This window comes from Bufo gargarizans, chromosome 7 (assembly GCF_014858855.1).
Source record: "Bufo gargarizans isolate SCDJY-AF-19 chromosome 7, ASM1485885v1, whole genome shotgun sequence".
NCBI classification, from domain to species: domain Eukaryota; kingdom Metazoa; phylum Chordata; class Amphibia; order Anura; family Bufonidae; genus Bufo; species Bufo gargarizans.
This window is the reverse complement of record NC_058086.1, coordinates 129576676-129592248: the sequence shown is the minus strand read 5'-3', so window position 1 is coordinate 129592248 and position 15573 is coordinate 129576676. Positions and strand designations below refer to the sequence as shown.

Genomic DNA, 15573 nt, shown 5'->3' with positions numbered 1-15573 from the left:
ATAATACAGCCGTCTGCATCCATTATGAAAGGATCTGGTTGTATTATCTTTAACATGGCCAAGACTGATCTGTTAGGAACTCCATTGAAATTGAATGGGGGACGGATCACTGACCGCAGCACATCACTGACAGAAAACACTGCTTGCAGCTTTATACTGTCGCGAAGGGGACGCAGCCAAATGGAAAGGAGTGGATTCCGTTTCGGTCAGTTCAGTATTGTCCCCATTGACAAAGAATGGGGACAAAACGCAAATGTTTTCCCCCGCTATTGAGATCCTATGACGGAACTCCATAGCGGAGAGGGAAAACGCTGGTGTAAAAGTAGGTGAAATTTTTTTATCGCCATAGTCTTATGAGGGCATGTTTTTAATGGCATCATTTTTAAGGAGAATGTGGAGATACAAAAAGAGGATTATGGTACAATTTGAACTACCTGGTCTAACCGTGCACCAGGAGTCGCAAAATAAGTACCTAGAGTAGAGGCTATTAGAGGCGCCAGGGGTCGGAGGAGGGTTCTATACAGAACAATATAGGAGTTATGCTCATCTGAAGTTATGGAACAAGATAGGCAGCTCAAGTGTTTCAGTGGATCAAGGATTGCCCTTGTCCACTTATGAAGAGATATGGATGGTGTAGAAAGGACAAAGGAAGAAAGGCCCTTCACACCCGTGAAGAAAAGTTTGAAACACGTATCAGGCGCCAAATCACTCAGTCAATAGTCGTGATGTAAATGCAGATGGATTCTTATTAGTATATAAGATGTAGATAAGACCTTCACCGGGGTCTGTGTGATGTTAGAGGTCATAAAATAGTGATAATAATAAAATTAAGGGTAAGAATAAAATCAAGGATAAGAATAAAATCAAATCCACTCACTTCACGGGGGGGGCAGTCACCAGGATAAACTCACCAGGTGTATTGAGTTTATCCTGGTGACTGCCCCCCCCCGTGAAGTGAGTGGATTTGATTTTATTCTTATCCTTGATTTTATTCTTACCCTTAATTTTATTATTATCACTATTTTATGACCTCTAACATCACACAGACCCCGGTGAAGGTCTTATCTACATCTTATATACTAATAAGAATCCATCTGCATTTACATCACGACTATTGACTGAGTGATTTGGCGCCTGATACGTGTTTCAAACTTTTCTTCACGGGTGTGAAGGGCCTTTCTTCCTTTGTCCTTTCTACACCATCCATATCTCATCATTTTTAAGGCACATCAGGTGAATTGTATAACTTTTTTTCAAATGTGGGGGCAGTGAAAATACAAGGCAATTCGGCCATTGTTTTTAGTGTTTTGTTTTTATGTTGTTTGTACAGTAATGATGCCATTCTGTGGGTCAGAACGATTATGAAGATAACAAATTACTATTTTATTTTTTTGTTGTTATATTTTACTCCTATTAAACTATGAAATTGCTCTTTAAAAAAAAGAAAATTGCTCTTTAAAAAAATAAATAAAAAATGTTATTTTTTTCTGCCGACTGAGCTGTGTAAGGGCTTAAGGTAGATGGCAGACCTTAAACCCTTCATAAGCCCCCCTGCTTTCAAATACTCAGCACCTTGTGATGGCATTCACAGAGTGCTGATTGGATGATAGAAGGAGCTCATTCCCTATGTCTAACTGCTGACATGCTGCGGTCGCTATTGATTGCCGCATCTGAGGGGTTAAACTGCTGGGGTCGCAGTTATCTCCAGTTGTCACAATGTCTTCAGCATAATACAGTCCGCACCCACAAGCAACTGCAGGGGCCCAGATCCTGAACTCGCATGATCGCCATGACATACTATTAGACACAGAGCGTTAAATACTGACATAATAGTACTTCAGAGAGCTGGAAGGAGTTAAAGATTCAGTAGAAACTTAGATGATCAGCAGTTACATCTTATAAGAGTATTATAGGGATTTGACGTTCCATTCAGATGTAATCCGCATTAGACAAGTGCTCTTCAGAGTTGAATTCTCTATACTTTCCATGCCGTGTGGCCTTCAGCACATCCTCAAATGTACGTCTGTATGTCCAGCGCTTTGTTACATTGTAGAAACAAATTAGGAATGAATCAAGAAAAAGGGAGAGTGACAAGCCCCCTGCACCAGAGGTGTGCGACCACAAAGTTTCAGACCCTTTCCAGCAAACTCTGCGCTGCTGGACGCATCTGTCATTACTTCATTGTCTGTTTTATGGCACAAGGAATACCATAAATCTACAACTGGTCCTAGCTGATTTCAGATTCTGACGTGCTCCTCTTACATTTTGGAACATCTCACCACATAATTGGTAAAGACTAGAATTAGAAACACCAGTCTTGGTAAATCTCCCCCAAAGTGTATTAGAAGAGCTACTGTGACGAGGGTGTCAAGAGCCACGTCTGACTCCGTTATACATGGGGTCAGGAAGTCGCAGCGGGTGGCTGCGTGCTCTATGTCTAAAGATAGTGCTGTTTCTTTATGGTAGCTTTCTGGGTTTGCCTTGCAATCCTTTTTGGCTCACTCAGGGATCCGTAGCTCCTTTTCCTCAGCTGTTTCTTGTCTAGCACTCCCAACCTTCTTATATTCCCCTCTCCCACTTCTCTGGTTGCCAGATATAGAGCTTCCTGCCTGGACTTCTATACTGACCCACTGGAGCTGTGTAGGCAGCTGTTATTCCTGGTTGTTGTTCCAGAACGTTACCCTCCGGATCCCTGTTGGGCTTTTGTTGTCCGCTGTTGTCGCCCACCTGGGATTATATGTTGTCTGTATTGTCTGTCCTCCCCTTGGTGTTTTCCTTTAGAGTTAGTGGTGCGGACTAGTGTTCCCACCGCCCTATTCACTACGTAGGGCTCATCTCAGGGAAAGCCAGGGTTTAGGCACGTGATCGGCGTACGGGTGAGGAACCAGTCAAGGGACGTCAGGGCGGTCAGGTGCCAGCCCTAAAGGTGAGTTAGGGGTCACCACCTTTCCCTACGTATGTGATCGGCACGCCGGTCATGATAGCTACATAGTCTCTGGATGAGTGGTTTTTCAAAGACGGCACCATGTAGCACATCTGTGGTTCACCTGATTACAACGCTGTGTTTTTTTTTTTTTTTTTTTTGATCCGAGGCTCCGTTCCTGAGTTATGATACTTTTTCTTAATATGCAAAGTAGGCCTTTGGTGCAACAACTGCATCACCGTTGCTCTTGTTGTACCCAAGTGCCATTCTTTTGTGGCCAGCCCCTCCCTCGCTCTTTGCCACTGCCTGGCCCTGTCAATCAAAGCAGCGAGAGTTGGGGTGGCCAGAAAGGAGCGGAACTTGCGTGCACCAAAGGCCTGATTTGGATAAGAAAAAGTATCATAACTCCGGAACTGAGCCTCAGACCAAAAAAAGAAAAACGGCATTTAATGAGATAATCTACGTAAACAGCTGGATGGGAGGGGTCACTGTGACAGATTCCTTGTGATAGAAAAAATGGATAGCACACGGAAGCCATTTTCCACAGATCTCAATGTTGGGATGTATAAAACAGACCTGTTATGGGAATGAGCTCTGATTCTTTGCTTTTTGCATGAGAAGGACATGATATCCCAAAAGAATATGATCCCTAAGGGTAAGGCCATACTTATCACCCACAAGCAGCACTATACCATTCACCAGTATACCAGTCACTATATCATTTTATATTATTATAATAATAATAATAATAATAATATATATATATATTTTTTTAAGTGACCTAAAAACGAAATAAATCATACCTCCACCGATCCCCGCCTCTCCCATTCCAACATTCCCCAGGTTGACGCACAGGAAATGCCTGCTTGGGTGGCCATTGCTTGGCAGAGCAGGCATCTTTTGTGTACTAATAGCCATCATGGGGCAAAGACCAGTCAAGCATCAGAACAGGAGCCACTGATGATTAATGGAGGTGGATTTAATTTTATTTTTCTATTTTTATTTTTATTTTTTAGTGCCACACTGAGCCTTTAAAAAATGATTATCCAGACGACGTCTTTAACCACTTCAACCCCGCTAGCTAAAACCCCCTTAATGACCAGGCCACTTTTTACACTTCTGCACTACACTACTTTCACCGTTTATTGCTCGGTCATGCAACTTACCACCCAAATGAATTTTACCTCCTTTTCTTCTCACTAATAGAGCTTTCATTTGGTGGTATTTTATTGCTGCTGACATTTTTACTTTTTTTGTTATTAATCAAAATGTAACGATTTTTTGGCAAAAAAATGACATTTTTCACTTTCAGCTGTAAAATTTTGCAAAAAAGAACGACATCCATATATAAATTTTTCGCCAAATTTATTCTACATGTCTTTGATAAAAAAAAAATGTTTGGGCAAAAAAAAAAATGGTTTGGGTAAAAGTTATAGTGTTTACACACTATGGTACAAAAATGTGAATTTCCGCTTTTTGAAGCAGCTCTGACTTTCTGAGCACCTGTCATGTTTCCTGAGGTTCTACAATGCCCAAACAGTAGAAAACCCCCACAAATGACCCCATTTTGGAAAGTAGACACCCTAAGGTGTTCGCTGATGGGCATAGTGAGTTCATAGAACTTTTTATTTTTTGTCACAAGTTAGCGGAAAATGATTATTTTTTTTTTTTCCTTACAAAGTCTCATATTCCACTAACTTGCGACAAAAAATTAAAAATTCTAGGAACTCGCCATGCCCCTCACGGAATACCTTGGGGTGTCTTCTTTCCAAAATGGGGTCACTTGTGGCGTAGTTATACTGCCCTGGCAATTTAGGGGCCCATATGTGTGAGAAGTAGTTTGCAATCAAAATCTGTAAAAAATGATCGGTGAAATCCGAAAGGTGCATTTGGAATATGTGCCCCTTTGCCCACCTTGGCTGCAAAAAAGTGTCACACATCTGGTATCGCCGCACTCAGGAGAAGTTGGGGAATGTGTTTTGGGGTGTCATTTTACATATACCAATGCTGGGTGAGAGAAATATCTTGGCAAAAGACAACTTTTCCAATTTTTTTATACAAAGTTGGCATTTGACCAAGATATTTTTCTCACCCAGCATGGGTATATGTAAAATGACACCCCAAAACACATTCCCCAACTTCTCCTGAGTACGGCGATACCAGATGTGTGACACTTTTGCGCATCTAGGCTGCAAAGGTGCCCAAATTCCTTTTAGGAGGGCATTTTTAGACATTTGGATCTCAGACTTCTTCTCACGCTTTAGGGCCCCTAAAAAGCCAGGGCAGTATAAATACCCCACATGTGACCCCACTTTGGAAAGAAGACACCCCAAGGTATTCAATGAGGGGCATGGCAAGTTCATAGAAATGTATTTTTTTGGCATAAGTTAGCGGAAATTGATTTTATTTTTATTTTCTCACAAAGTCTCACTTTCTGCTAACTTAGGACAAAAATTTAAATCTTTCATGGACTCAATATGCCCCTCAGCGAATACCTTGGGGTGTCTTCTTTCCAAAATGGGGTCAGTTGTGGGGTGTTTGTACTGCCCTGGCATTTGAGGGTCTCCGCAATCATTACATGTATGGCCAGCATTAGGAGTTTCTGCTATTCTCCTTATATTGAGCATACAGGTAATGAGATTTTTTTTTTTCCGTTCAGCCTCTGGGCTGAAAGAAAAAAATGAACGGCACAGATTTCTTCATTCGCATTGATCAATGTGGATGAAAAAATCTCTGCCAAAAAAAAAAAAGAGGGGAAAGGCGTCTGCCAGGACATAGGAGCTCCGCCCAACATCCATACCCACTTAGCTCGTATGCCCTGGCAAACCAGATTTCTCCATTCGCATCAATCGATGTGGATGAATAAATCATTGCCGGGATTTTTTTATTTGATTTTTTACATACAAAGTCTTTGCCAAAGCATAGGAACGCCGCCTCCTCCTCAGCTCGTATGCCTTGGCAAACGTATCTGTTACTGCAGAGTAGAAATCTCGTCTTGCAGCGCCGCATACACCGACTTGCGTGTAATCTGACAGCAGCGCAATGCTTCTGTCAGAATGCACATCAGTGCTGCAGCTAGTTGATCGGTTGGTCCACCTGGAAGGTAAAAAAGAAAAAAACAGGCTGCAATGCAATAATTTTATTAACTTTGGAACAGAACATATAAACTTTAACTTTTTGAACTAAACATTAACCTTTTTGCTTACTGGTGTGTGGTTTTTTTTTTTTTTTTTTTTTTTACCTTTTATAGAACAAACCTCTCCTTCCCCATGGGTCAATGTGCAAAGCGCAAATCGCCCAAAGATGTGGCGAAGTGCGTTATGCACTTTGTCCCAGGTGAAAGGAGAGGTTTGCAGCAGCTGTATGTGAATGGGTCCTAATAGCCCTGTGTGCCTGTCCTGGTGAGATGCAATCCCTATGCTAAGTGTACCTGTGTGTGATACTTCCGGAAACACTCTCCAAAGCATAGGGCAGGGTGGTCAGGACAGTCAGGACAGAAATAGCGGGTGTCACGCCTTATTCCACTCCTGCTACAGACACAACATTTTTTTCGGGGTGGCGGTCGGTTTGAGGTACCAGGAACGACACTGGGGAAATGTCGCTTGTGTAGATGGCTAACTACACTGGTGGATGGGGCCATGGAACCTCCTGGATACAGGAGGTTCGCGATGATCTCTTCCTGAAATTTGAGGAAGGATCCAGTTCTCCCAGCCTTACTGTAGAGAACAAAACTATTATACAGAGCCAATTGAATTAAATATACAGACACCTTCTTATACCAGCGTCTGGTTCTGCGGGACACTAAATACGGAGCCAACATCTGGTCATTGAAATCCACCCCTCCCATGAGCAAATTATAGTCGTGGACTGAGAAGGGCTTTTCAATGACACGGGTTGCTCGCTCAATTTGGATTGTCGTGTCTGCGTGAATGGAGGAGAGCATGTAAACGTCACGCTTGTCTCTCCATTTCACCGCGAGCAGTTCTTCGTTACACAGTGCGGCCCTCTGCCCCCTTGCAAGACGGGTGGTAACGAGCCGTTGGGGGAAGCCCGCGCGACTAGTTCGCGCGGTGCCACAGGCGCCAATCCGTTCTAGAAACAAATGCCTAAAGAGGGCCACACTTGTGTAAAAATTGTCCACATAAAGATGGTACCCCTTGCCGAATAAGGGTGACACCAAGTCCCAGACTGTCTTCCCAATGCACCCCAGGTAGTCAGGGCAACCGACCGGCTCCAGGGTCTGATCTTTTCCCTCATAGATCCGAAATTTGTGGGTATAGCCTGTGGCCCTTTCACAGAGGTTATACAACTTGACCCCATACCGGGCGCGCTTGCTTGGGACGTATTGTTTGAAGCCAAGGCGCCCCCGGGAAAATGTATTAGGGACTCGTCTACGCAGATGTTTTGCTCAGGGGTATACAAATCTGCAAATTTCAGGTTGAAATGGTCTATGAGGGGCCGAATTTTGTGGAGCCGGTCAAAAGCAGGGTGGCCTCTGGGACGGGAGGTGCTGTTATGACTAAAGTGCAGGAAACGCAGGATGGTCTCAAATCGTGTCCTGGACATAGCAGCAGAGAACATGGGCATGTGATGAATTGGGTTCGTGGACCAATATGACCGCAATTCATGCTTTTTAGTTAGACCCATGTTGAGGAGAAGGCCCAGAAAAGTTTTAATTTCGGAAACTTGGACTGGTTTCCACCGGAAAGACTGGGCATAAGAGCTTCCCGGGTTGGCGGATATAAATTGTGTGGCATACCGATTTGTTTCGGCCACGACTAAGTCCAAGAGCTCCGCAGTCAAGAACAGCTCAAAAAATCCCAGGGCCGAACCGATCTGAGCTGTCTCAACCCGAACTCCAGACTGGGCAGTGAAAGGGGGAACTACAGGTGCGGCTGAAGTTGGGGACTGCCAATCATGGTTTGCCAGCACCTCAGGGATTCTAGGGGCTCTACGGGCACGTCTTTGCGGTGGCTGCGACGGGGTCACTACTGCTCGTTCCACCGTAACCAGCTTCAACTGCCCTTCTGGTGCTCGCCACTTCACCAGGTTGTACGGCAGTGCTGGTACTAGGTCCAGGAAGGGCTGCGCTGCTGGTGTATGCCTCACCACGTAATCCGACAGCACCAGCCCCACTCTGCTGCTCTTGAAGCGGATACTGCGCAACCTGCGGTCTAGCGACACGGGGCCGGGTACGCCTGGTGCTATCAGGGACCTCAGCCTCCTCGTCCGAACTTTGGGTCAGAGAGCCACTGCTTTCTACAGGTTCGTATTCTGACCCGCTAGATTCATCAGATGAGGGTTCCCATTCCTCATCCGACTGGGTCAGAAGCCTGTTGGCCTCTTCAGAAGAATACCCCCTGTTTGACATTTGGGCAACTAAATTTAGGGGTATTCCCTGAGACTACCCAAGAAAAAAAGCAAGCCTGTCTTACAAAGGGGAGGCTAGCGAAGTACCGGAGGCCGCTGCGGTTGATAAAAAATATCAAAACAGATTTTTTTTTTTATCGCCGCAGTGCGTGTAAAGTGAATGTGCAGTGATCAAAAAAAAAATATTTTTTTGTCACTGCGGTGGGGCGGGCGTGGGTGAACGCACGTGTGGGCGACTGATCAGGCCTGATCAGGCAAACACTGCGTTTTGGGTGGAGGGCGAACTAAAGTGACACTAATACAATTATAGATCTGACCGTGATCAGTTTTGATCACTTCCAGATACTATAAAAGTACAAATGCTGATTAGCGATACGCTAATCAGCGAATAACGGACTGCGGTGCGATGGGGGGCTGGGCGCTAACTGATCCCTAAACTACCTAACCAAGGGGCCTAAACTATACCTAAAACCTAACGGTCAATACCAGTGAAAAAAAAAAGTGACAGTTTGCACTGATCACTTTTTTCCTTTTTACTAGTGATTGACAGGGGCAAGAAGGGGTGATCAAAGGGTTAATTGGGGTGCTGGGAGGTGATCTGGGGGCTAAGTGTGGTGTTGGTGAGCACAGCAGCCATATAACCACATCATATTTACTAATATGATGGGTTATCTGGCTGCTGATTTTGTTTTTTTGAAAATCAGCAACCTGCCAGCCACGATCATTGGCTGGCAGGTTGCTGACGAAATTGTCTTTTGAATTTTGCCAACCCGCGATGCGCGGGCCGGCTTTCCCCGAAATCTCGCGTCTCGCGAGAGGACGCATCGGCGCGTCCACCCAGAACAACAGGACCGCCGCAAAGACGCAATCTTCCGTACGGCGGTCCTGAGCAGGTTAAAGAGGAGCTGTCCCCTCTACTGATACGCCTGTTTTAATAGCTTCCTGTAATAAAGATTCTGGAGCATCTATTCTTATGACTCTATGCTGTGCCGTTCCTTTATTATTTGTACTAGAAGTTATGAATGAATTGCTAGCAGTCTGCAGTAAGGGGAGAGGGGAGGTAACAAGTTGGGGGTGTGTACCAGCACAGTCTAAAAATGGCAGCACTGATTGGATAGAGTCAATCTTTGCAGGGGCACCCCCAACTTGTTACCACCCCTCTATACCCTTACTGCAGACTGCGAGCAATTCATCCACACGTTCTAGTAACAGCACAGACATGCAGTCATAAGAATAGATGGGGAGCGCAGGAAGCTATTAACACAGGCATGTCAGGAGAGGGGACAGCTCCTTTACACATTCAGTTTGGAAGATACGTGGTTTTTGCACCACATGACAGTTATTATGTGTCTGGTAATGTAATCTGATCTTTGTCAACTGTCTGGCAGTTTTTTTCCATTTATTTTATTTTTTTCTAACTTGCAGGCAGTTGGTCCTTGATGGTCAGTGGGACGAAGTCCTTCAGTTTATCCAACCGCTTGAGTGTATGGACAAATTTGACAGAAAAAGGTAATCTAAAAATAAATGGAGGAGGGAGGTGTACAGGTTCTTGAGTAGTTCAGCATTGCTTAAAGGGGGTATCCAACCCCTATAATACCCCCTCCCCAATGCCTGGGCACCTCATATAAGTTATACTTACCCCCGCTCCCTGCATTGGCGTCGCTCCTGATCCCCACACGGCCGCCACTGCATCTCCCGTTGCATGGATGAAAACATCCGGCAACAGTGTGTGTGTGTGTGGAGAGGGGGGGGTGGGGGGAAGGTGTCAATAGCAGGCCGTGATGGAGCTGAGCCTCCCTAACGTCACTTATGATACTAGAAAAGCTCACCCCTTTGCGGCCTTCTATTGGCTACAAACCCCACCACCACCACTACCGCGTTGGCGGATGTTTTGACCCGTGCGGTGAGGAGATGCAAATATAACCTGTATGAGGTACAGATGTATGTCATAGTACTAATACATTAGTATTGTTAGAAATTGGCCAGCTATACACGGGACCCCCACTGATCATGAGAATGGGGGTCCTGTGATTGAAGCGGTGGCTAGGTTTGCTCGCCTCCACTCAATTTTACCTCTGTAGGAAAACATGTCCCTATTTAGGTTGTGTGTTAAATATACTTTCTCTGGTATTTTATGTTATGTGGAAATCTACACTTATGGGTGTTCTGATCTCCTTAGGTTCCGGTACATAATTCTAAAGCAGAAGTTTTTGGAAGCGCTGTGTGTGAACAATGCAATGTCAGCAGAAGAGGAGCCCCAGCACGTAAGATATAAATGAATTCAGCATGTAGGTTTATCGTGGAGCTGCCCTCTTCAGCCTTCCTGTATACCTCAGTAGCTAAATAATATAGTTGTGCCAATTTAGCTGAGATATTTGAGATTTTAAAGAGACTCAGTGAAAAGCTGGGTCGCATTGATGGAAACCCAGCAGATTCCATTGTAGTCAATGTGATGGGTCTGTTAGTTTAAGTGTGTCATGTGAGTGATCCAGCGCCTTCATCATTGTCATTGTTCTGTTCTGCTCTTATAATGGAGGTTCAGGAGTTGAAACCGCGGTATTCAGGGCTGTAAGAATAGCAGATGGTTGAGTGTACGAAGATGAAAACTATAACCAGCTGAGGATTCCTGCAGATTTTCCTACGTTCCTGGAAGTTTGTCTTCAGTCTTAGGCTACTTTCACACGTCAGTATTTTTCTATAATCCGAATTTCGGTCCGTTTTTTTGCGGATCCGTTGTTCCTGAAAATGTTTCCGTATGTCATCCGTTTTTTGCGGATCCGCAAAAAACGGAAACATGTATACATTTCAATAATCAAATAAAGTTGTTTGGATTTCTTTGAAAAAAAATTGAAAAAAATAAAATAAAAAATTTGCTATGTGTTTCCAGGAACGGATTCCGCAAAAAACGGAAGACATACGGAATGACATCCGAATGTCTTCCGTTTTTTGCGGAACCATTGACTTTGCATTGTACCAGGATCCGATTTTTCAGGAACATAATAGGACATGTTTTATTTTTAAACGGACATGCGGAACGGAACAACGGAAACTGACAGCACACATTGTGCTGTCCGATTTTTTTCCAGGACCCATTGAAAATGAATGGGTCCTGATCTGGTCCTGATCTGTTCCGCAAAAAACGGAACAGATCAGGAAAGAAAAAACGGACGTGTGAATGGACCCTTAGAAGGCTTCCAAATAACATTTGTTATGACTGTGAGGCTGATCAGAGGAGTTCAGATTGATAGAAGTGACACCCTTCACAGATGCAGCCATACACATTTTATTCCATATTGGCCATTCTGGCCTTGAATATTTAAGGACACCGGGGTGAAGAATGAGTGATCTTTCTGTGATGGTCGTACAAATAATGATCTTTACACCACAGATGGCCCTTCTTTGAATGAAATACCTTTTGTCCGACTATTGAACAAAAGTTTCAAACACCGGTGTTGATCTGTCATTGGTTGGTTAAAATGACCATTCATTATTAAAGGGGTTCTCCAGGAATTAAGAAAATGAAAATACTTAAATATTAATTTACTATTATAAATATATTCTCAAATACCTCTCATTAGTTATAATGACTCGTTATGTCTAGCAATCATTAGGAGAAATAAAATGGCCGCCGTCCTATTAGTACACACAAAACGCACACTAGAATTTTCAGTAATTTTATTTTCTTAATTCTCGGGGAAACCCCTTTAAATGTCACCTGATGAACGATCTTTTTGTTTGGAATGGTTTTGATGAACTTTAAACTAAAAGTATGGGTAACTTCCGGCTAGTTCTCCACAGCAAATTGGTTTATAGCAACCTTAAACGGGTATCCTAGAAAATCTATCTTCAGGATAGGTCATCCTTATAACATTGGGTCGAGTCCCGGCATCCCAGCCGATCAGAGCGATGTGGCCTCCCGGCAGCTCTTCATGCACAGCACCACACATAGTATATAGCGGCTGTTCTTGGTATCGTTGCTCGGCCCCGTTGACTTGAATGAGGCTGAGCTGCAACTAGGCCACATTACCAATGTACAGTGACGTCACTGGCCTAGGAAGAGGTTGCAGCATGCACTTAGTGCCCTATTTCTTCTAATAGCTGAACGGCGGGGGTCCTGGGTGTCGGACCCCCGCAGATGTGATAATGATGATCTAAGGATAGGTCATCATTATATTTTCCAGGATAACCCCTTTAATGTTTTCATAATGACATAAAGCACCAGTCTCAACTTACAGTTGTTGTAAGCCCGCCCCACCCCATTGAAAAACTTTGAGTTCACAATACATAATTTTACGGTGGCTTTTGAGCTACCGGATGTCATTGTAGAGAAGTACACGTGTCACATTGCACAAGAACAGCATAGACACATTGAGAATGATTTTTATTTATTTTTTTCCCATGTAAAATCCTCAGTTTGCCGCTTATTTATTTGCACCTACCAATATCCCAATGCTGAAAAATATCAGAATGCCAATTGAAGGAAGCCAGATCTTCCTCTATGGCCAGCTTTAGCTCTGAGAGTCCACTATGTAATACAGTAATGACATCTGCAGGGAACAGAAGTTTCCAGCCATCAGACTGCTCAGTGTTTCCAGTGATCAGGTTTCTTCCTCTGGTTTGCCGTCTGCTGCATTACTTAGTTTTTATTTTATTTTTTGCCTCTGGAGCTCATTTTTTTGTGTTTAGGTCCATTGAATCAGCCATGACTGCAGTGGTTTTTTTTGGGTGTAGAATTGAAATAGCGACCACTTACAGATTTTGCATTGGTTTATCATATAGGTGTGTATTTATGTTCTGTATCTTGCTTCTTATAAATGTTCCTTGTTACGGCAGCTGGAATTTACAATGGAAGAAGCTGTGAAGTGTCTCCATGCCCTCGAAGAGTACTGCTCCTCTAAGGATGACTACAGCAAGTTATGTCTTCTGCTCACACTTCCAAGGCTCACAAACCACACAGAGTTTAAGGACTGGAATCCAAGCACGGCCCGAGTGCACTGCTTCGACGAGGCCTGTGCTATGGTAGCAGAGTTTATCCCTGCTGATAGGAAACTAAGTGAGGCAGGTTTTAAGGCCAGTAATAACCGCTTGTTTCAGCTCGTCATGAAGGGCCTGCTGTATGAGTGTTGTGTGGAGTTCTGCCAGAGTAAGGCCACTGGAGAGGAGATCACAGAAAGCGAGGTCCTACTTGGAATTGACCTTCTTTGTGGTAATGGATGTGATGATCTTGACTTAAGTCTCTTATCATGGCTTCAGAATTTGCCTCCTAGTGTGTTTTCTTGTGCTTTTGAACAGAAGACACTGAATATTCATGTTGACAAACTTATGAAGCCCAGCAAAGCTGGCTATGCAGACCTTCTCACCCCACTCATTAGCAAACTATCTCCCTACCCTTCCTCTCCAATGAGGAGGCCACAGTCTGCAGACGCATACATGTCTCGCTCGTTGAACCCGGCCTTGGATGGTCTTACGTGTGGGCTGAGTGGTCATGATAAAAGAACAGTTGAGCCTGGAAGTAAAACTTCACCAATGTCTCATTCATTTGCTAACTTCCATTACCCTGGAGTGCAGAACCTCAGTCGCAGCCTAATGTTGGAGAGCTCAGACTGTCACAGTATCTATGAAGAGTCTTCTGAAAGGTATTTACAGAAATAAGTAAGATGTATATTGCATGAAATTTCTTGGAGATCAGTGGCTATTTACCAGCAGCAATCGCCCCCTCCCAGAAAACACTTACAATTAATATTGTGCAACCCCCAACCCCAAAAAGTTGGGACACTGTAAATAAAATCTGAATATAATGATTTGCAAATTTTATAGACCCATATTTTATTCACAGTAGATCATAGAACACATATCAGATATTGAAAGTGAGGCATTTTGATGGCCCTATGTCTTTTAAATGCAATTATTTCACCATTTCATGAAAAAAATTAACTCCTTTAGAACTTGATGGCACCAATGAATCTCAAAAAAAAAGTTGGGACAAGTATAGGACATATTCTGTCTTTTGTGGAACTGACATTACGCATATGGAAAGCACATAGATGACTCAAAAGATAGAACACGTCCTGTCCTTGTCCGCCAAATGCTTACCGTCGTGTGCACGAGGCCAAACGGACAGCCCATTGATTTTAATAGGAATTGTGTAATGCTTTTATGTCTCTTGTGGTCACACTGCAATGCAAGGAATTGAAACACAGATTACTGCTGATTGCTGAGGTCCCAGCTGGTGGACACTTTGGGCATCCTCCTGCGCTGCTGGAGGATGCGCCTAATTTATGATGAGGCATACATCTCGTCATAAATTAGAAGCATCCTCCAGGAGTCCGTGTGCCTAAGGCTCCATTCACACGTCCACAAATGGGTCCGCATCCGTTCCGCAATTTTGGGGACAAAAAAGATGCCGACAGCACACAGTGTGCTGTCCGCATCTGCATTTTCAGACCGCGGCTCTGCAAAAAATAGAACATGTCCTATTCTTGTCCGCAATTGCAGACAAGAACAGGCAGTTCTATGGGGGATGCCGGCCGGGTGTATTGCGGATCCGCAATTCACTACAGACGTGTGAATGGACCCTAAACAGAAATCTACAACAGCTCAGAGCTGCCGTAGAGTCCTGGCTTAATTTGCGTGAATGAAGATAAATTTGTCGGGTAGCTGGCCACACCCCCTTCCCCACCATTTCCACACTGCCCTTTCCATAGCGAAAATGGCGAGGGTGGTGTAAAACTGATAGAGGTGACAATTTTTTTTAAAAGAGTCGCACCTGCAACTTTTTAATGGCACTTTTCAGGCGCAAGAGAGGTGCTAAATCTCCCCCCCTTGTGGTTAGCACTATTGTCACAAGACCCTACCAACAAGTTAGCATTTGTATAAAGCAGAGAACCCTTCTAAGGGATATTTCACAAGAGAGGATGCCATGCGTGGAATCCGCTCTGTGAAAGCGAGCCAAGCCCCGTTCTGGACAGCAAAGACATGGAGCAGTAACATGATTGATAATGCTCTTTGCCTCTCTGGGACCTTTTTACTACAAAATCACGGTGACCACTTTATCTCACTGTGATTCTGTAGTAAAAGATCACTGAGAGGCACGGAGCATTATCAATCATGTTACTGCTCCGTGTCTCTGTTGTCCGGAACGGGGCTTGGCTCGCTTTCACGCAGCGGATTACCCGCACGGCATCCGCTCGTGTGAAAGAGCCCTAAGACTTCATGCACGTGACCATATGTACAGGTACCTGCCATGTTCACAAAATGGAGAAGAATAGGACTATTTTTGT

At 44.1% G+C, this 15573-nt stretch overlaps 1 protein-coding gene across 2 annotated transcripts in view; it reads left to right on the top strand.

The window, feature by feature from the left end:
- Positions 1 to 15573, top strand: part of WDR47 (WD repeat domain 47) — an 86047-nt gene that overhangs the window by 17975 nt on the left and 52499 nt on the right. For both annotated transcript variants that reach the window (XM_044300954.1, XM_044300953.1), the window contains exons 3-5: positions 9719 to 9802; positions 10473 to 10557; positions 13127 to 13929. In XM_044300954.1, coding sequence (XP_044156889.1) covers positions 9719 to 9802; positions 10473 to 10557; positions 13127 to 13929 — 972 coding nt within the window. The remainder of the gene's footprint in view (positions 1 to 9718; positions 9803 to 10472; positions 10558 to 13126; positions 13930 to 15573) is intronic.